The sequence below is a fragment of the Candoia aspera genome, chromosome 8 (genome assembly GCF_035149785.1).
Source record: "Candoia aspera isolate rCanAsp1 chromosome 8, rCanAsp1.hap2, whole genome shotgun sequence".
Lineage (NCBI taxonomy): Eukaryota > Metazoa > Chordata > Lepidosauria > Squamata > Boidae > Candoia > Candoia aspera.
In genome coordinates, this window is record NC_086160.1 from 75,861,989 (window position 1) to 75,884,072 (window position 22,084).

General features: G+C 54.0%; 1 protein-coding gene across 3 annotated transcripts; it reads right to left on the minus strand.

The window, feature by feature from the left end:
- Positions 1-8,941: 8,941 nt before the first annotated feature.
- On the minus strand, positions 8,942-21,414 carry LOC134501933 (RING finger protein 145-like). 3 transcript variants are annotated; one of them, XM_063309956.1, is made up of 10 exons: positions 21,131-21,414; positions 20,291-20,399; positions 18,558-18,649; positions 17,236-17,471; positions 16,206-16,384; positions 15,310-15,450; positions 13,970-14,152; positions 12,716-12,863; positions 11,487-11,843; positions 8,942-10,354 (listed from the first exon to the last, which is right to left on the minus strand). In XM_063309956.1, the coding sequence occupies exons 1-10, from the start codon at positions 21,300-21,302 to the stop codon at positions 10,211-10,213; spliced, it is 1,761 nt and encodes a 586-aa protein (XP_063166026.1). In that variant the 5' UTR covers positions 21,303-21,414; the 3' UTR covers positions 8,942-10,210. The 3 variants fall into 3 exon arrangements, with proteins under 3 accessions (XP_063166026.1, XP_063166027.1, XP_063166029.1); XM_063309957.1 differs by lacking the exon at positions 20,291-20,399 and having other exon boundaries at positions 8,943-10,354; positions 17,236-17,466; positions 21,131-21,413; XM_063309959.1 differs by lacking the exon at positions 20,291-20,399 and having other exon boundaries at positions 8,944-10,354; positions 21,131-21,249.
- Between the last annotated feature and the right edge of the window lie 670 nt (positions 21,415-22,084).

Consider the following 22,084-nt stretch of genomic DNA (forward strand, 5'->3'; position numbering starts at 1 on the left):
TAGTTTTATCTTTGGTTCAGTTCTGGGGAAATTAGTGTGTTGTGTGAATGCGAAAGTAGCCAGGTTAAGTGTGTTGTGCAAAGAGAGCCATTGAGAATTTTGTGTTAGAAACCCTGATCTGTAATTACAAAAAATGTCCAGTTATTTGTACCCCTACTGAAACACTCTTGGAGGGGAGGACAGTTGTAATTGACGCTGGTGCGCTTCCCACCACCCACCCACCCCACCATTAATTTGCACTTGGCTCTGAATACTCGAGGGCGTAACCAAAACCCACAAGCATGAAGGCTGTCCGCTTGCGACAGAATATTTTGGAATTGCTTGGCAGTTAGTTGGCATAACTTTTTGGGGCATTTTCTGGGCATACCCAGTTTGCAAAGAAGAGGTGCTGAGTTAACTGGAATTTGAGTTGGGGGTGTTGGTGTTGGTTTAACAAACGTAGCCCATCCGGTTTGTTTACAGCTTGCTGTATTGGTGGAAGCCAGACAAAGGAGTTAATTCAGTTCCCTGATTGTATGAATGTGGTCAGTGGATCTAGAGACAAAGCTGTCGATCTCCTGGGATGTTCCTGGTAGCAATTCCATCCGTGGATGGAAAGTGGGTTGTTGAGCTGGGCTGCTGTGAATGCTGCGGAATAGACACCCAACATCCTACCCTGTGCTTCAGTGGAGCTTAATTTATGAAGCTTTTGATGGCCGATGACTACTAGCTGTTGCACATGCTTGGCTGGAGGGACAGAGCAAGGCGGAGGTGACCTTAGGTGGCTTTAATGCATTTTTAAAATCATTTAGCTCTTCAGCTTTCTAGCATTTCAGCTTTTGAACTCATATTCTGTCCTGGCTCACTTTATCTAAATTTCTGCAGAATTCACTCATCTCTTTAAGAAGATCTTTCTCTGTCACGTAACCTTTATTATCAATGGGGTAAAGTTCTGCTCGTTGATCCTAATGGAGGATACTGATAGAGCGATTTGACATCCCCAGTGAAAGATGGAGATCTGGATTTCTGTTTTGCTAAGGAAAAGGTGAGGTGTTGGATTTAAGCAGTGTTGTTCTTAATCAACTGAGCTGATGTTCTTGCTGGTCTAGCTAGCAACTTGCCATCCCAGCATGTAACTTGATAATAGATAAGCACATCATAAAAGTCCTTTTTCCATCATTGCCTACTCCCAAGGGAAGGGAGCCTGTAAAATGTGGGCAGTGGAACTCCCTGCCACTTGGGAGACATGGGGAGGGTTAAAATGGAAGAGCTTCAAACTGCTGGCCTGCTCCCAAACACAATACAGGTAGTCCCCACTTAACAACCATTCGTTTAGTGATGGTTCAGACTTACGATGGTGCTGGAAAAAATGACTAATGACCACTCCTCGCACAACCGTAGCAGCATCTCTGCAGTCACACGATCACGATTTGGGGGCTTGGAACCAGTTCGCATTTATGTCCATTGCATTATCCCGTGGTCATGTGATCACCATTTTTGACCTTCCCAGCCAGCTTCTGGCAAGCAAAATCAACGGGGAACCATGTGATTCACTTAACAGCCACATGGTTTGCTTAACACCTGAAGTGATTTGCTTAACGACCACCGCAAAAAAGGTTGTAAAATTGGGTTGGATTCACTTAATGACCACTTTGCTTAGCAACCAAAATTCGGTCCCAGTTGTGGTCTTTAAGTGAGGACTACCTGTACATAAGAAGGAAAAAGGAAGATGCTCCATGTACCGGGGAATTGTTTTGCTTGCGCTTCCCCAGCCTCCTGATTCTCACATACCTCATTCTTAGGATTCTGGCAGCAATCAAGCTCTTCAGTGGAGCCTGGTCCTGTGAATGGACACAGCAAACCCTCTGGGCTCCCATGCACAGCACCCGACCCTTCCCTCCCAGCTGCCAAAAAGGGAGAGCATTTTGCTTCAGAAAAAGTGGGCCTGTCTGTTCAAGCACGCAATGGATTTTACATATATTGCCCTTGCGACTTTTGGGCACTTCAAACGCGCCCAGGGAGGTCTGTTCACACTGCAGGAGTCAGAGGCTGGGTCTCTTTGCTGCTTATGTGTTTCTGTCTGCTGGGGGGCCTGAATGGCTGAGTGCGGCAACTTTATCGTGGGATCAGGGAGGAGAGGTCGCAGGAGGGGGACAGAATTGTGGCCACAGTCTCCTGACCCATCTCAGTCTCCATCAGGGAAACGATGGAGAAGAGCCAAAGCCGCATCTTACGGTTGGAAGCCTGTGGGCAAACTCTGTAGAAATCCTGGAAGCCGGTACCATAGGCAGTGGAAACCATTGGGGGTCTTACTGATTAAGCTGTTCAGCAAAAGCAGCACTTCAATACAGTGTTTCTCAACCTTGGGAACTTTCAGATGTGTGGACTTCAACTCCCAGAATTCTCCATGCTGGCTGAGGAATTCTGGGAGTTGAAGTCCACACATCTGAAAGTTCCCAAGGTTGAGAAACTCTGGTTTAACAGCTTGAGTCCTAATATGCAGACTGATCTAGGACGAAGTCCCATTAACTCTGTGGGGTATAGCTTTGTCCAGGCCTATCATGTGTCGTTCCTCTGACAGATGCTTGGGTGGCCTGGAGCAGGGGTGAGCAGCCTGGGGTGGTCCTCAGCACCTCTCCATCTTGGCTGCAAAGTCTGGCTGGAGCCTCACAGCCATAATCAGATGCCTATCTCCATGATCAAGCAATTCGTTTGCTCTGCCTACAGCCAAAGGACAGCTGTTGTCTTTCGCACGGCCTTCTTGTGAGGACAAATGTGATGCCATCTTCTCCGTCGCTGTTTCCCTCTATGCAGAGACAGCTGCAGGTCCTCCTCCACATCCACGCAGAAAGAGAATTCAGGTGATGGGGGAAGGGCCTGGATCTCATCCTCCCTCACCAACTCTTGGTGAGGGAGGCCTTCCAGTCAGGTAATGACATCACACAGCAACAAGAGGTGGCCCCAGACACTATCAGACCTTCCAATCAGGAAATATTTCTACCCCTGTCTGGAGGAATGGATTCAGTCAGATGCAGGCCCACGTCAATCCCATTGAGAAGGTCCCAGCAGACTCCAGAAGAAGTTGGTGGGGAACCCCTTCTGCACTGCTGTCAAGAAACCAACATGGACCTGTCCGTAACCTCATCAGGAGCCAAGCGCTAATTGAAGGAGACATTATGTCCAGGGAGAAGAAGGAAAGGGAGATGGAAATGTGGTTTTGGAAGATGAACACCAAAGGTTGCTTAAACTTCTGGCTGTGTGAAGAAATGCCCTTTTTGTTCTTTTTTCCACACTTCCTTTGGATAAAGGCCTCCTACTTCGTTAGCCGTTGCATGTATGAATGAAGTGAGTCCAGAACCTCAGAATTCCTGCCCCTAATATGTCTTTCAAGGTGCCCCATAAGCCAGATCCTTCTGGCATGGCTATCTGGGGAAGCCCAAAGGTCACAGCTGAGGCAGGAGAACACCAGAAGAACACCAGGAGAGAGATTCCACAGCTGGAACCGTGGTGGGCATGACTAGCCTAAGCCAAGAGCTTCTGATGTCCACAGATGCCCCCTTAGTGATGGATACCAACACCTTATTTCCTGGTGGAGAATGTGCGTTGGGCACTATCTCTCTTTGTCACGGCCTCCTTAATGTGCATTCCTCCGGTGCTTGAGTTGGCAGAAAAATAGGCCAATGTAATTTGTGCAGACCAGATGACTGAACTCTTACCCACCTCAAGAATGAGGCTTGTGTGTAGTCCTATCTGTACAGCTTTATTGTGGGGTAATTCAAGGCAGTGATGGAGAAATTTCCCCTGCTTTTCTTTTCCCTCCCACCCAGTAGCAGCTGCTGGCCAGGAGAACCGCCACCAATCACTCTTATTATGGTCTTCTCAGGGCCTGGGAAAGAGGAGGGTGGTTGAAAAATATTGCAGGTTCCAGACATCTGCCTGCTCTTCCATTATCTGGGAAACGGAGCTATTTCTCCTGGTCATCCAAGAATTGCTAAAAAGGGAACGAAGAAAGTTTTGTGTCTGGAAACAAAATTGGGTCCTAAAACTGAAAGTGGTTGGGACGGATGTAACCTAGTCCTTTTTTCTTTTAATAAATCTAGTTAGAGAAGCCTCTTGGAGAATCTTGAGTTTGGGCATACTTGGCTGTCCAGAGTTTGACCCTTTTTCTTGAAATGTAGTGGGGACAGCCTTGGATGAGAGGTGGGTAGGTGGGTTCTGGGACGGAGGCTTTCAAGTTGCCTGGTAAGCTGAACACAGGTCTGCTGGTCTTCCAGAAGCCCAAGTGGCAGGAAGAACCTTCAACCTGTCTATGAGTATATGAGAGGCCCACCTAAGGGCCTAAAATGCAGATCAGGCATTTGATGCCTTCACAGAAACCAGGTATCTGGTTTTTCTTGCAGCCAAAGTGGTCACAAAGGACAGTGACTTGTACAGCACCCTTAGGTGGCACTCAGCAAGTGATCCCTGACCGCACCATCACCAAGCTTCTGAATGATCTTTTGCAGGCTGAGATCTGCATTGGGAGAAGATGAAAAACATGACTGGGACAGCTACGGATGAATTTAGGGTGCCCCTGTAATGGGGTGGGGTGAGACAACAGATGGTTTGTTAGGAGACGGCCTCATAAAAACAGCTAGAAGGGCATCTTCAGCCAGATGGGAGAACTGACATGATGCTGCTGCAGAGATGTTCTGGAAGCACATTTCCCAGAATCCCTGACCACCTGTTGCCCCATGCTTGCTAGAAATTCTGGGAGAGGTCACCCTGGCAAATCTGGAAGAGGCCAGTTGGTTTGATGTTATGCATTGCTGGAGAAGGGAAGAAGGTGGAGCTTGGGTAGATTTCTGCTGAAATAATTATGCTAAATGGATTGTGGCTCTGTGTCAAAATGTGATTGTCCTGGGTGCATCAGAGAGGAGGAAACGCTTGGAGAAATCAAGCAGAAATGCCAGGAAGGAACGAAACAGCAAAATTCTGCCTCTCCCCCCCCCCCCCCCTGTGAATTTTAGCAGCTAATTATTTTTGTAATGGCATGTCTGGCTTGAAACCAGCTTCCAAGCATTTATTACAAAACCCCAAAGCCCATCCACTGTTTGTGGGGGAGGGCGACGGATAAAATGTATTCCTTGTGTTAATTCAAAAACGATTCAACGTGCAGCAGAACAGGCCTTTTTCAAAAGAGAAAAGTTGGAGACTGATATGCTTGTCCGCTCACATCAAGGAAAATGAAACGGTGTCCGTTCGGCTGAAGCAGAAGTTCTTGAGTTACGAAAACTGCAGACAGACAGAAGGATGTTGCAGCGAGGATTCCCCTTTTCTTGCCCCAGTCTTACAACCTGGAATCTCCTGCGTCAGTTATTCCTACGTTTAAATCCCACATTTCCTCTAGAAACCTGTGTCAATGAGGTGATTCTGGAAGTCATAGCTAAGGCATTTGTGCCTAAATTTCAGAACAATCACAACAACTGGTGTAAATATTAGTATCTTTTCATGGCCTGTAACAGCACCGCAACCTTGGTCTGGATAGTGGCACGTTGGTTTTGACTGGTAGTGTGCCATCAGGTTGTCACACAGCTGACCTTATTGATCTGGAGAAGTTAAGCAACAGACCACTGTTGTTCTGAAAGTGTGTATGTGGTTCTGTGAAAATAATAACCCTTGATATATGTCAGTGACAAATTGGTCACAACTAGTGGGCGAGATGGATGGATGGACAGACAGATGAGACAATTGGATGGATGGACGGACAGGCAGGCAGAAGTGCAATGAGGTAGATGGACACCCAGACAGACAGATGAAACAATGGGATGGATGGATGGATGGACGGACAGATAGAAATGCAATGAGATGGACAGATAGGTGTGAAATGAGATAGATGGATGCACAGACAGAGGAGACAATGGGATGGATGGATGGATGGATGGATGGACAGATAGAAATGCAATGAGATGGATGGATGGGTGGACAAAGACAGATAACAAAGAGGTGGATGGATAGTAGATACATGGGTGGATGGATGGGTGAATATACTTTTATACATGTGTACACTGTGTGGTTACATTTTTACCATCTGCTGTGATTAACCACTTTTTCTCATTCAACCCTGGACAAAGTGCACACTTGCTTCTGGCTGATGTTTTCTGTGTAACTCTTTCCCCCTTTTAAATGTAAAGCCTTATCTCCAAATGTGCTTCGTGTGGGGTTGGGGGTTGGGTTGAGGTTCCCAGCTGCTGAAATCCCTGTGGGGAAGCGTGCTAACGACAGATGTGCGTAGCACCTCCGCAGCAAGTGTTGCCGTGTTGTGTTTGAGGAGAGAATTGCTCCTCCCCCAATCTCTGCTGACTGGGAGAAAGATCACAAGTAGATCGAGCCAATTCTGATTGGCCCGTTTTTAATACAACTACGACATGCCTGAAAGCAACACACAGGCGTACGGTGAGAGGGTGGGAGGTTTCAAAGGAGGAGCATTCTGCATATGCCCAGAGGAACAGAGTCAGACTAGTCACAAAAAGGGAAAAAAGGCCGCTAAGGCAGTGAGGCCGATGGAGTCACTGGCTGTTTGCGCACAATTTACCCGGTTAGTTTAAGGCGTAACTGCTGCTTTTGCACACCTTGCTACATTTAGATAGTTTTCACCTAAGTTTGTCTGTCTCAAGGTCTCGTGGTAATTCGGGGATGACGTTGAAGGATGCTGGGTGGACCCCACCGTTGTTCTAAGCGGGGCTTGCGATGGAAGACTGCAGCGAGGAGGTATTTGGGGATCCTGGTCCAGCCGATCAAACATCCTGGCTGAACTGCAGGCAGGCAGCCCCCGTCTCTGGCAGTTAGGTCCAGTGGCCAGGGTTAAACCCTTCAGAAGCATTTTCACAAGCGAAAACCAGAGAATGGTCACGCTGAGAGCTCAGCACAGCCACCCGTTTCCCACAACAGCCAGCCAGAGGTCCCAGGATGCTAAATGCTGGGATATAAGGCAACAGGCTTTGATGTGCCAAAGAAAGGGGTTGGATTTGGAGGGCACCAAGGTCATCATCCCCGGCAGAGGATAGAGGAACCTGGGTCTTCCTGGCCCTAGTTCAACTCAGGGCCACAAACCTTGGGGTAGTTTTGAAGACATCCATGCTGCTCCTGCATTCCAATTCTTGGCAAAAGGAAGGCACGCGGCAAGAGAGGGCAGGCTTCTGCTGTTGCTGGTGCAAATCCATCGTAACTCCAGACTTCTGCTGGATCTCTCCTTCAGCAAGCCACGTCCCACCGTCCCAGGCTGCTGAGAAAACGTCGAAGGACAGAAGCTAAAATGTACAGCCTGGGAGACGGTACCTCAGAAACCCCTTTCAGACGATCTGTCTGGTGAGGCCTCTGAAAGTTGGCCCAGTTCAGGTGCTGCTTCTCAAGGGGAGGCCAAGAGGTCCCAGGAGATAAGCTGCGATGCCGGCTCCTTGTTCAAGGCAGCGAGTGGGAAGGGCACAGCAAAGCTGCAGGTTGGCCAACTGACCACATTCAGTGTGAATTCAGCCAGAGTGTGCACGGGATTCTGTGGCGCTGACATTCCTCCCAAGAAATCTCTCAAGATGGAGCCCCACTTCCCAAACATGCTGCAGGCCTCCGGTGATGCTAGAGGATGCTGAATCTTGGGTAAAATGCTTGCATGCCTGCCATTCTCATTGCTTAGCAGATGGAGTGCAGATGGGGAGCCATCCTGGCTCCAAGCTGGCTACAACCAAAGGCCGGGCAGCCAGGCCTTTGGAGATGCCAGCAGTGAAACTGAGGGGCAGGAAACCACAAATATGGGGAACTTCCTAAGCAACAGCAGCCAGCACCCCCCCCCCCCCCGGCCAAGATTCCTAGGGAAGGGCAGGCGTGAGTGGCCGGGGAACCTTTGACTGGGCCAAATACAACGCAGCAGGGTTTGCGCAACTGGACTAAGTAGGTTGGGCTGTTGGTGGTTGTGTGAACTGGGCCCTCGTGTTAAGCCCAAACAGGGTTTCTTAGAGGACAGCACAGCACAACACTAGAACAGAACAACTGCATTTCCTTGATCCCGGGTTAGTGCACTGGGTGAACCCTGCCAATCCAGGTGGGATTATGCAGCACAACCACCCAGGCTAAAGGGGCACAGAGCAGTTTGTGGCTCAGCGGGCCCTGGGCATTCCGGCCACTGGCTTAGCACGCTGTGTCAGCTCTGTAATTGCACATGGGATCATTCTAAGGAGGGTGTGGGGATTTCACAATTCTAGAACAAAAGGTACATCCCACTGCTTGCCCTCTTGGAACCTGCAAGGATTCCCCCCGATGGTGAAAGGTCTGCCCGTTAATCTCAGAAACCAGCAGTGGTGGCTGGGGAAGAGTAGGCCTTTCATCCGTCAGGATTCTTCAGCGCACATAGTTATGCAAGAGCATCAAACCCAAGGCGGGCTTGATTTGGGCCAGTTGTGGCATCCTGGTCTTCCGTGTCGAAGAGTTCCAGTCTGTTTATTTTTTAGTAAGAGGCACACACGGAGCAGCCTTGTTCTGATGACATCCATAACTGGGTCAGCTGCAGGTGCGGGAATTGAGATGCTGCCGAGACACCAAGGAGGGGCCAATGGACCGAATCAACTTGCCCCGCAGAGCTCAATTTAGCCCCTAGCAGACCTAGTGGAGCACAGGGTGGTGGGAACCCCAAACTCAGTTGGCACTTGACTTGCCGTGAAAAAGGAACACGCTCCCAGTTTAGAAAGCAACTTTTCAAGAGTGCGGATTGTCCTTTGGAGCTGAGCGGTCTCGCTGGGAACAGATCCTGACCTGACACCCAAAGCGGACGTGCACCGGAGTGCAACGAAGACAGCTGAGGATCGGATGGGGAGCAGCTGGGATCTTTGAGAGATTTCAGGAAAAGGGGAGGGCCTACCAATCAATTAAATGAAACCAGAGCTTTGGTAAAAAAAATTAAGCACACCTTGGCACTCAAAGTTTAATTGTATTCCCTGCAGGATTTGAGGATTCTCTCAAGAAAGCCCCCTTGCAGAAGCACTTTGAATCGGAGGGGGGGAGGGAGAGGTTCAGATATCCTCCCCCCTCCCCCCACTCCGGTTAACGGTGCCATGATTTGTCCAGAAACTGCCCTCTGCCCTGTTGTGGGTTTTCTTTTCTTCCTGGTTGCACACAGTAGGTCCACGCCTGTCCTTTATGTAGCCTGACAGCAAGAGACCCTGGCCTTGGATGTCCGTTCTGCAATGTGACCACCACGACATACAACTGGCAGAGGAGGAACCCATGTCCGCAGGGTGCCCTGGTCGCCTCAGTGGGTTGGGCCAACCCTGGGAAGATTCACAAAGATCCTTTGTGGGGACACAAGGTGGCCACCCGCCAGCCCGCCCTACGGACTGTGAGGACACGGTGCACGCCCCGCCCAACCCAGGAGGTGGCCACAGGGCTGCGCGCCGGGCTCAAGGCAGCCTGAATTCAGCTACGGGCTTCCCAAGCGCAACGCAGCAAAAATGGTGAACCCGGCCATGGGGCTTCTGAGCAAAGCTTGGCAACCCCGATTCAAAAGAAAAAACAAAACCCGGTTCTCCGTGGCACGAGACTTAAAAGCCCGTTGATCTTCCTGAGTGATGGATGGCAAGTTGGGTATCTACTGCAGAAGCAGGAAGAGGGGCTAATAGGATACACGGCTTTTCAGTGAAGGACGGCTAGGAGGGGGCAGGGGAACAGGGTCGCCAGGGCCCTCTGACTGCTCGTGGGCAGCGTCTGGTTTCCCCTGCCCCCCCCCCCCCGTGGTCTCTGCATCTCTCCCCACTCCTGCAGAACGGTGTCAGCATGGGTCCCTCCTGACGACCCTTGGCAAGAGCACCCAGGGGAGCCGAGGGCCAAGGGGGACCGGGGTCCCTTTGCGTGCTGGAAAATCTCAGCTCGCCTGGGAGACGGCTGGGCTGAGAGGGCTCTGCCCTGCAGACGCAGCCTCTCCCAACTTGCCGGGTTTCAGGAGAGTTTCCAGAACCGGCGCGTGGCCGCTTTCCGTGGCTGTGGTGGGACGGACTCTTTCTGGGGAAGGACTTGGTCCAGGCATGCCCCGCCCTGAACTGCGACACAACGGGGGCTCTTCCCCAGGGGTCCTGCCGGCAAAGGGTTGGGCTGCTCTGTCCAGCTGGACGCACCAGACTTCGCCGCCCCACTGTCCCGGGAGTCTGCAGTGCGCTGGTGGCCAACAGACCCCGCCGTGCTCCGGGTGGGGTGTCTCCTCTGGGGCAGCTCAGCCCCTGTGGCCACCCTGGCCAGCGGGGACTTGTGCCGCCCGGTGGCAGAGGGGACAGGTGTCTTGGACGTAGAACCACTTGCGGAGGCAGCCCTCGTGGAAAAAGTGGCTGCAGGGCATGATCACGGCGAGGGCCATCTCCTGAAAGAGGCAGAAGGGGGTTGAGGAGGAGAGATCCTGGGCAGATCTGAGCTCAGACTGGCTTGCGAGGGAGAAGCGCGAATCGTTCGCCTGTATAAGGATCCTCCTACGGCAAACTTTGGGGGGAACCAGGTTGGCAAGTGGCAATGAACTAGCCATGGCGCACAGCTCAAAGATCAGGAGCTGCAGCTCACGAAAGCTTGAATAAAATGTTTTAGTCGGGAAAGGGGCTACCAGGCTCCTTCTGATCTTTTGCGGGGGGAGAGTGTTCTGTTGGGTGGGGGCTCTTGCAGAGAAGGCCTGTGGCCCCATTCCTAGCAGGCCCTCTCTCAGGGACCAGACTGGTCCAGATCCAGCTCTGGCCAGGCGTTGCCCGATGGATCGGCTTTCTCCCCTCTTCCTGATCGGTGTAACCGCTCTGCGCTTCACGGGTAGGGTGACGGAGGAAAGCAGAGCATCCGACTCTGAAGGAGAGGCTCAGAAACACAAGGCTGAGCCAGATGGGCGCGGGTCAGTTGTGCTGGACCACAACACCCATCTTGCCCAGCACCCATGACGTAGGACGGTCCTTAATGGGAGAGATGGGGGCTGCGTTCCCATAGATTTGAAGGCTCAGGGAGGATGTCACAGCAACAGGGAAGGGGGATCCAGAAGGAGGGACAGTTAGGTGAACATTGGCCCTCTCATCCTGCAGCTCTGCCCATCAATGCGGTGGTGCAACCTTATGCTACAATAAAGTTGTTTTTAAAAAATGCAAAAAAAAAAAAGCCGCTGGAACTCCTAGCCTCTGTGACCTCCTTTGTTCCCCCTAAAGTCGGACTCTTGAATGGATTCGAAATAAATGCTGCAGACAAAGACGTTGGCATTCGTGTGATTGAATGCAAATTTAAGAGACCGCAGAATCCTGGCTGCCTTGGGCAATGAACTAAAGAGGGTGGAGAATATTTAGAGTCTTGGAAAGTCGACAGAAACATAGAGCTGGGAGGGACCTCGGAGAACATCCCATCCAACCCCCTTGCCCAGGGCTTAAAACACCCTCCCTCAAGCTGTTGTACTCTGGATGGGTGACCCTACAAATCCCACCCTGCCCTGAGTCTTGTGGGGCAACCAGTCCAGGCTGGGGGTCACTCACCTGGAAGCAGATGGCACACAGGTCGTTGTGCTCCGCCAGCTGCCTGCTGGTGGCTCTGGGTAAAAAGCTGATCTTCTTGGCTGCCTCCCAGCGGAGCAGGAAGCTCTTCCAGCCAGACTGGGCCCTCAGCCAGACGTTGAAGTAGCCATGGATGATAATGACCGAGGCCCCCATCCATGTCCACTCCCCCAAGATGGACTCCCACGTGCTGTAGGCCACCGTGCACACGGCCACCAGGAACTCCAGCGCCCGGCTGATGGCGTTGACACAGTAGATGATCTCGTCCATCTTCTGCACCGGGGTCTCCTGGAAGAGCTCGACCAGGAAGAGGCCATAGATGAAGAGGGTCCCCATCACCTATGAGGGGCAGAAAAAGACTTCCCAGGTACGGCTCTCCCCACAGATGACAGCTGTGCTGCCCAACGGCTCTGCTGGGTCCAGCCCAGGACTCTTGAAGACACCCATCTTTCTCGGGAAATGGCAGGCCCCAGCAAGCTCACAAGCAAGCCAGGAAGCTGGCCCCTGTTCCTTCTTTCCAGAAGCCAGAGCTGTACAGGTAGTCCTCACTTAATGACCATTTGTTTAGTGACGGTTTAGACTTATGACAGTGCTGGAAAAAACCACCTTACAACCAGTGCTCACGCTTACAACTGTTGCAGCATCCCCACAGTCGTGTGATCACGATTTGGGTGCTCAGCAACCCGTTTGCATTCATGACCGTCGCAGCATCCTGTGGTCATGTGATCACCATTTTTGATCTTCCTGGCCGGCTCCTGTCAAGCAAAATCAATAGGGAACCACATGATTTGCTTAACGACCATGTGGTTTGTTCAATGACCGCTGCAAAAAAGGTTGTAAAATCGGGTTGGATTTGCTTAATGACTGCTTCGCTTAGCAACAGAAATTTCGGTCTCAATTGTGGTCGTTAACCGAGGACTACCTGTACTGCCTCTGCAGATGGAGGCTCCATTCTCCGCCACTTTAAAAGGCTGCTGTCTCAAGCACATTCTCTCCGCCTCACCCCACAGCACTTTCGCTGATGCCATCTGAGTAGGAGCCACCCCCGTTTTGCACCCCATGTCCACTGGTGGCCTGAATGCTGTGTCTGAAGGTCCATTCCAAAAGCTGCCCAAGTGACAGACCGCTTGCCTTTGGGGGGGCCCTCTGGAGCCCCTGCCTCTTACGCCAGGGCCAAGGCAAGAAGAGGCCGAGGGAACGCTGAGCCGTACCTGCAGGGAGGTTAGCGTGCAGTTGGAGATCAGGATCAGGAGCCAGAAGTCCAAGCGGAAGAAGTGGGCAATCCTACAGGCCATGAAGCCAGGGACGGCGAAGAGGAACAGGCACATGCTCACTCCCCGGAAGTGTTTCCAGAAACTCCTGCGAGAAGAAGGTGGGTGGTTGGCATACTGGTGGGTGAGGAGCCCCCCAGGCCCCTCATCAACCCGGGCACCACCTCGCAGGCCAGAGAGGACCACGCCGGGCTCAGACGGCACCCAAGGCATGAGGAGGGCGGCAGATATTGCACCATGGTGGCACAATCCTTCTTTACCTGCCCCCCCCCCCTCGCAACCTCTCCCCACCTCAGTCGGAGGACGATGCCGGGCAAGAGACATTTGGAAAGCAGAGAAACTGAGCGGTTGACTTTGCACACCACGCCTGACCAGATCAAACGGGTTGGGTGTTCCGTGACTCAAAGTGGTGCGTGAAGCAGACCGCCCTGCTGGGCCACAACGGGCCTTGCTTGCCTGTGCACAGCACCTTATGGGGATGCAGGACCTGCAGTTTGTTAACCTGAGTCGAGGGAACTGCGTGAATGTAATCGCTCTGTGTTTTCTGCCTGCATGGACTGGAAAATGTCCCGGTTGTCTTTCAGCTGCCTTGATCCTGACATTCTCTGGTGAGGTTGAAGGTAGTTCTGGGGGTTGTCTGAACTCAGGGGGACACCCCATCCCCAACACACATTGAGGGCCCCCCCTCACTTTGGGAAGGCAGTACAGGCAGTCCTCGCTTAACAAGTGTTCATTTAATGACGGCCCAAACTTACAACAGCCTCAGAAAAAGTGCTTTACGACCCGTACCCACACTTACAACCGTCGCAAAATGTTGTACCAACCCCGCAGTCACGTGATTGCAATTTGGGCACTTGGCGGTGGTTTGCGTTTACGACCAATTGCAGCACCCTGCAGTAACGGGATTGTGATTTGCTACCTTTTTTGCCAGTTTCCAGCAAAAAACATCCATTGGGGAAGCTGGATTCACTTAACGACCATGGTGATTCGCTTAATGACCCTCAATTCAATTAACGACTGTTGTAAAAATGGTTGTAAAATCAGGTCCGGTTGTGAGGTGACTCACTTAACAACCAAGCCACTTAACAACCAGTGTCCCGGTCCCTATTGTGGTCATTAAGTGAGGACTACCTATAGACAGATACTGCCCTCCCACCAGCTACATGGATCCCCAGGACCAAAAAGCACCATCACCTGTTCTGCGATGCCCCCAGCCCCAGCATGACAGGTTTGGCGATTTCTATCATGGACTGCAGGGTGGAGGTCACCACGATGAGAAAGATGACACTGAGCAGGAAGGTCCTCTGCAGAAGCTGCAGGTCCAAAAGGCCCGTCTGCAGGGCGAACAGCAGCAGAGTCGTCCCCTCCGTCATGCCACTGAGGGGGAGCAAAAGAGGGGTGGTGGGCCAAGCCCCCGGAGACTCTCACGGCTGGGCTTTTCGGCGGAGGGCAAACCCTGCGGGATTTCTCATCCAGACGTTCCCTTGACGGGCTACGAACGGTTGCAAGGAAAATACCCTTTTTGGGGGAGACTAAACTGCTTTGCTGGGTAGCAACCAGCATTTTGCTCAAGGGGCCTTCTGGGACACCTGGATCCTTTCCAGGGTCTCTTGGCCTGGGATGGTTTCTCAGCCCGGCTTCCTAAGCAGTTGGCGGCATCCCCGCTGCCCTCCTGGCTCCCAAACTGATCATGCTTTCAAGTTTCCCCTTTGCTTCAGGCTTCACTCCTCCAGTTGCAAACTTGGACCCGGTCCATCAACTATCTAAACCAGGGTTTCTCAACCTCAGTGACTTTTAAGGCATGAGGACTCCAGCTCCTAGAATTCCCCAGCCAGCGCATGCTGGCTGGGGGATTCTGGGAGCTGGAGTCCACACGTCTTAAAGTTGCTGAGGTTGAGAAAGACTGATCTAAACCAAACTCACACTCACAGGGGCCCACCCCCCAATCTGATGCCAAGAGAAACAGCAGCAGTCCTGCCAACCAATTGAGTCTAGAGTTCATTCCTGTGGCTGCCTGGCAGGGCGACCCACCGATCCCTGAGCTGGCATAAGCTGCGCCGTCCCCACCAACGGTCGCTATCCCACAGCGGAACCAGGGACAGCCAATCGGGCCCTCCTTATGCACCGACTGCGGCCGAGTTAAGGAGAACGGGGGCGCGATTCGTTTTCCCTCACACCACACCTCACCAAGTGGCAAGGAAATATACACTCTGGGTGGGGAGGAGGCGAGTTTTGACCGAGGGCTCGAAGAATTGGTTTAGTTGTGGGTCAAAACCTGGAACGAGAAGGGCTGATCTGGGGGCGGGGGCGAGAAGCTGTTCAGAGAATGGGAGACTCTGGGCAGCCCTTCTCCCACCAAAATTCCCGGGGGGGGGGGAGTATTACAGGGCAATTTCTGCCCCCCTTCGCCCCCCCCAAATGATTCTGGAAGGCTCCACTTCCTGTCAACCAGCCCAAGGAGCAGCTGGAAAGTGCTGATGGGGAGATCCATCTTCCCCTCTGCCCCCAGCCGCCTGGTGTCCATCAGCAATTACCTGTGCATCACGTTACCGTTCTGGAAGGCGCCGTAGCCTTCTAAATAAAGCTTGCCCAGTTGCAGCAGCCCCAGGGCCAGGTAGGAGACCGTGAAGGTGAGTCCAACAAGGGAGTACGGCGTGCTGCAGCATTCGGCCACGCTGGGGATGCCAAAGAGAGAACAAGCTGGGCCAGCTCCCTTGGCACTGCCTCCTGTTTCTGAGCGCAGCCCCTGGCCCCTCTGGAGGACCTCCTGTGGCCTCTCCAGGTGTGTGTGTGTGTGTGTGTGTTCAGAGAAACACAGCCTTTGCACACAGAAGCCCCGTTCGCACCACACCCAGGAACTACTGACTGATCTCCTTTGTTGTCGAGCCAGGAGTGCTTACCTTGCAGCAGTGAGTTCCAGAAGTTCCTTAAATCATTTCCACAAGGAAATGCTTTTTTCCATCTGCCTATGGACAAAGGTGGGTTTGGGGTTCTCCTCCCCAAATGCATACCGTGTGGGTTTTCCCCCCAGCCCCCCACTTCCTTTTTCTTAAAAAAAGTTTTATCTTCCTAACCTGGAAAGAGTCAGGGAAATACTCCTTTGACACCCCTCTGCAATTCTGCCGGGCTTTTGCCATTCGGAGCAATCTGGCATTGGCCACCTATCGGGCCATTTAATAGCTCAACCCGGTTTGGTGTGATCTTACGAGCGACGGGAGGCCAGACCCGCTTAGTGACAGACTCCTCTGCGTCCACTTTAGCGTGATCCCTTCCATTCGCCAAGTTCGGCTCCCCTGCTCCCCTTGCCCGAGCCCAAGGGGCCGCGGCTCAGGGGGTGGTGCTCTGGCTGGCACCATAGCACCGGCGGGAATTGCCAAGGCGCTTTCGGGTGGGGGCAACTGCAGATCGGAGGCTGCTGTTCAACCCCTACCTGCTGAGGATGATGAAGATCCACCCCCGCTGGGACAAAAGGTGGCTGGCAGAGGAAGAGGCCAAGGTGAAGATCCGCAGCGTGAACAGGACCAGCCAGAAGGTGGAGAACAGGAGCGGGACGGCCAGCCGTCTCCAGAGGGACACCCCCAGGGTCACCAGCTGAAACACCTCCGGGCCCTGGGAAGAAAGACGCCCCCCAGCTAAGGGTGATTTTGCTAACACCGGGTAGCCAGGACTCCAGAGTCCAAGGGCACCTTGCTAAGGCGGAAGTGGAGGACAGGAGGCCTGGCCACGGCCCAGCCGCACGTCTACCCCTGGACGCAGGCAGCTGACACAGCGACCAGCGGATTCACCTCCGGAGGAGGCGGCCAGGCTCAGCCCCCCCATGGCACGACCATGAGCACGGCCTTTTCCGCCCCTCTGGCCCAGCCCTACGCTGCGTGGAAGCACCGATCCAAAGAGCTGGCGGGCCCCTTTGCCAGACGGCCATCGGTTGGAGGGGGCGGCCCCTTGCCTAGGAACCCGTTTTTAGCAGCTGTGCAAAGCGATGCTGGGATTTCGAGGCTCGGTCACGATGCCAGCAACACTAGCCCATCGGTTCCTCTGGGGGGGGCAACAGAAGGGAGGCTCTCCCCATCTTGGATTCTGAGGCTGATGATGTGTGCGCATTAATGCTGCAGGAGATTGCCTATTGCAGGGTTCCTCGACCTTGGCAACTCTAAGCTGTGCGGACGTTAACTCCCAGAATTCCTGGGAGCTGGCTGGGGAATTCTGGGAGTTGAAGTCCGCACAGCTTAGAGTTGCCAAGGTCGAGGAACCCTGGCTTATTGCACTGCGGGGCTCGCTGCACCGTCCTCTGCCCACCCCGGACGGTCCTGCTCACACAGCCCGTCACCCCCGTTCACCCAAAGCCGCCCCAGAAAAGCAACTCTGGAGCGGAGGACACAGGTTCGCCGAAGAGGGGCCGGCTGGGGGGAGGGCGGGGGAAGGGGCTCCCAGCCCGCAGGGTATCTCGGCCCCCTCCTCACCCGGAAGATCTCTCGGCAGGCCACCGCGGCCGTGCGGAAGGTCACCCCGAGGCAGGATGCCGCCCCGCAGAGCAGCTCCAGGGCCACAAGGAGCGTGCCGAAGGTGCTGACCGTGGACAAGGCCTGGGCAGGGAGGCAGCACAGCCGGGCAGCCAGCGGGAGGAGGAGGGCGCAGAGCAGCCCCGCCTGCCGGGTCTTCAACAGCAGGGAGCAGAGGGCGACGATCGCAGCCTGCCCTGGGAAGGAAGTGGAGGGTCAGCTGGGCAGAGGGGGCTGGAAGCAGGAATGTCGTTGGGAGGGCTAGGGGCTACGGACAGAGGCCCTGCAGATTCGCACGTCCACGCTTGGCCACGAGAGGGCTGCCTTGGCTTTCTCACGGGCTGCATTTCCCCCACAGCAGCGGCTGGAGCCACATTGTCGCTAGAGAATCCCTGCCCTGGGTAGGGGGTTGGACTAGAGGACCTCCAAAGCCTAGGACTCGAGGATCCCCTGTCAGCCGCCCCCTTTAGTTACTTATTTTTTAAAATTAGGTCGGGGGATATATTAAGCACCGAGGTTTCTTGCACCTGGCCTGTAGCCAAACCCTTCCTTTGCCCGTGGCTGCAGTCTGCAAGAGAGGAAATCATTGGGTGAAGCTTCCCCCGTTGTGCCACGGGATCGTCATGAGGGAAAGAGGTTTACCCGTGGCTTTGCTGCCCGCCAGGTGGGCCACAAAAGAGCAGATGTGAGCTGATCCACAGGCCTCCCACTGCTTGTGAACCAAACACAACCAGCTGCTTTGCTCTGGGTGACAACACGCCCAGCCCAACGTTGAGAACTCGGTGCCCCTTAGAGGCGCTTTGAATTTCAGCTCTCAAGAGCAAAGGATTGTGGAACTGGAAGTCAAAATACATTCAGGGCACCAGCCTGCCTTTCAGTTTCAGTTTGGTGTCGTGCTTCAGGCACCGGGCCAGAAACTGGGAGACCGTGAGTTCTAGCCCTGCCTTAGGCACAAAGCCAGCTGGGTGACCTTGGGCCAGTCCCTCTCTCTCAGCCCTGGGAAGGAGGCAATGGCAAAGCACTTCCAAAAATGTTGCCAAGAAAACTGCAGGGACTGGTCCAGGCAGTTGCCAGGAGTCAAGACTGACTCGTAGGCCCCTCCCTCCCTCCCCACGACTGGCAATCGCTCCCAAATCCCCTACAGCTAAAGACACAGCAGGCAAGACCACTCTGGTGCACGCGCTGACTGACCCAGCCAGTGCGGCAGCTTCCAACAACAAAGACAGTCAGGAAAGACCAGCAGAAGGCCACCCACCCACCCATCTCCCACCTCCATCCCTCACCAGTGAGTGCAGTGGCAAAGTGCCTGAGTGCCACGGGGTCCTCATATATGGTGCCCTGGGATCCATGCTCCATCTCATGGTGAATGTAGTCCCTGGAACAGCCAGTGGAAAACAAGAGGGGGGTCCCCAGAGGAGACACAAGCAGATCATTGCCTGAAGTGGCCCCTTTTCTAACGCAGCCCATCGCCTGCCCTCCCCTGCTCCAGAAACGGAGACTACGCATTACTGCTCCAGTTGCAGAACTCGGGACTTGCACCTATTCTTTTTTTACTCCTGCCAGTAGCAAGCAGAGACAGGCAAATCGTGGGTGGAGGGAACTCTCTTCTTTGCTCAGTGGCACAGTTGCTAAAATCAGCTCAAATCCCATGTCTGAAATCTCATGAAAGAAGGCATGGTCAAATTTTGCAAGCTGTCTCTCTTGGGTCATTTTTAATTTTTTTAAAGAAGTCACTGTTACTGCTACTAGTTTCTGCCCTGTGCTAGGTACTCTCATTTTTGACAGCATGGATCCTATTGCTCAGTTTAAGATGAGGGTGCGTCTTGTAAGCTGCCCAGAGTCACTTTTATAGTGCGATGGGTGATGTATAAATTTAATAATAAAAAATAAAAATCTTAACCTGGGTGACAGAATCCGTGTGGCGAAGAAACTGGTATTGGTCCAGGTGCCCATTGGTTTCAGCTAGGCACGATTTTCCCCCCAACCCATCTTTCTTGAATTGGGGGCGGGGTGGGGGGCTTGGTTGGAATTAAACTTAACCTCGGCAACAATATATTGAAGAGGTTTTCTCAGGGCTCTAAACTAGTTTTTCCACCCCTTCTCACAGGATGTAGCCAAATGCACAAGGAAGCATGTGGATACTAATTTTACGGATTTACGTGGTTTTATACATTTTAAAAATAAGCCTTAAAATAATGCCAATACTGTGAATTCCAAGAGGTGGGAAATCAGCAGGAAGGAAAAGGCCTTTGGGGAGAGAGAGTGAAGATCCTTTGCTTCATCCTTGCCTAATCTGTAGTTCTTGCCATCTTCTTTATCATCACCATCATCTTAAACTGATTATTATATTTTCCTTGTTTTAGTTGTGACCTGCCCAGAGTCACTGGGAGTTGGGCAGCATACATCTCTGATAGATAAATAAATGCCTAGATTAGTGTTTCTCAACCTCAGCCACTTGAAGATGTGTGGACTCCAGCTCCCAGAATTCCCCAGCCAGCAAGTCCACCCACCTTCAAGTGGCCAAGGTCGAGAAACACTGTCCTAGATGATCAATAATAAGGCTTATGGGATTGATGGGCACAGAGAAAAACTTCTAATCATTCCCAGAAAAGTCATTTTTCAGATGGCACAAGCTGGGGGAAAAAAAGATCAGTGAGATGGGGAGACTGACCCAACTCTACCCCCTAGTGGGTAAGGAATGCAATCTTAATTAGTTCCAGTCAGTAACCTTAATTCTTTTGGAGAGTGGGTCACTGCCACACCATCCTGGAGGCTGCCCTTCCTTTCCAGATGCTCAGCTCTGTAGCCAGCTGCTGAGGGCTATTAATTGGTTAGATTTATATCCCCTGCTGCTTAAATGGGGACTTTCCTTTATTTTCTCCCCATAAAGACAACCCTGCGAGGCGGGCTGGGCTAAGAGGAGAGTGCCTGGCCCAAGGAGCCCCAGCAAGCTTCCAAGGGCTGAACCGGGGCCTCCCCCCACCCCCTTTTACTCCGGAGGAGGGAACATCCTTACCAGGCAATCCGGTGGGCCACGTACAGGAGCAGAACCGCCAGCAGGTGGAGGTACAACCTCACCAGAGAGCGGAGGGGCAGCAACACCACCACCACGCACAGCAGGTGACCTCGAGGGCACAGAAGGGGGGAGGGGGAAAGTTGCACTTCTCTTGCACGAATCTGGGCGTTCAGAAGCGCCTTCCGGGAACGTCCGGCAGGTGCCCAACCACCGCGGCCACTCCCTCCCTGCCGGCAAATGCACGCTCAGGACCTGGACCAGACTTATCCGAAACGCGCATCGCGGCCGCAGGTTGCGCAGTAAACCGCCGAGCTCGGAAACCGCAACGCGCGGCCGTGCCGCCCCGAGCCACAGCTGGTCTCCGCCGCTGCAACTGCCACAGTGTGGCAAAAGTGCAACAAGGTTGCCCCCTGCGGAAAATGGTTCGACCCCCCCCCGCCGCACCAGCCGCTCCTCTCGCAACCTCGCCCGCCGCCCGCGGGAGCGGGACCCCGCCCAGCCACGCGGGCACCGTTCTGGGTGGGGTGGGGGCCTTCGTTAGGGCGGTGCGGGGAGGCGCGACCCCGCCAGGAAGCCGGGCTCGCGGTCCTGGGTGCGGGCGAGGTGCGGCTGTGCCGGGCAACCCCCACCCCGGCGGGGAACGGGGGGGCCGCTGCACCCTGATAAAGCCTTTTGCGGGTGGGCTTCTCTTCGCTGGGGCAGAATCACTCACACCCCCCCACCCCACCCCACCCCCCGATCTGGAAGGTGCCCTGCAAATCCGAAGCTGATCCTGGCTCTCTCCACGCCCCCCGATGGGCTCTCCGGGTGGTGCCCTTTCCGCCCCGCCAGCGGCCTCACCGGCGTAGTAGAGGCTCCACAGGCGGCGGCCCCGCAGGTGAGGCTGGTCCGCGAGGGGGCGCCCCGTGTCGGCGAAGGCCTGCACGTCCCACCGGTAGAGCCGGTCCAAGAGGACGACGGGGGGCACTCGCAGGACCACGTTGGCCACCCTTTCCAACCGGGGGTGGGGCATGGCGCGGGGTCTGGGCCGACGAGCCCCCTCCTGTTGCTTCGCCCCCGCCCCACCTCTTCACTCCGCGGTATCCGCCCCGCGTGAAGGCCCGGAGGCCATCTTGGACCAGGGCACGACCATTTCCCCGCCGGAGCCACGTGGCGGCGTGCTGGCGCACAATCCTGCGCGTCGGAGGGCGTCGGCGCCATGTTTGGTGCGGGCGCGCCGGCCTGCCACGGGAGGTTGGCGTGGGCGAAGGGTCGCCAGTTCCGGCTCTGGTGCGACTCCTCCTCGTCCTCCTCGTGCGCCCTCTGGAGGGGATGGAGGGCAACGCCGGTCGCCCGCCGCCGTGTGCCGCGGGGCTTTTACGCCCCGCTGGCGCTTGGAGAGGGCAGTTGCACCCGCGGGTCGCGGCTTTGTGTGTTAGGAACCCACCCCTTTGGTTCAACCAGATGCGAGAAACCGGTTAAACGGGTCGTGTGGACGCGGGTCTTGTTAGTTCACCAGTGCAGATTAAGAGTCTCATCCCATCCTGAGAGGAGCCGAATTAACTTGTCCGTTGCAGCAAAACCTTCCAGGGACACAAAGTCAATTAAATGTGGCGGCAGGTTCCCTGTTCCAAGAAGCAAGGGGTGGATGCCTCGCCCATTCGCCTTGCTCGGGGGAATGCAAGCCCCGGGCTCAGGGAGGTCTTGATTGATGCGCTATCAAATCGTTTTTGACTCCTAGCGACTAGATAAGAGATCTATCTCTATCTCTCTGTCTGTCTGTCTGTCTGTCTGTCTATCTATCTATCTATCTAT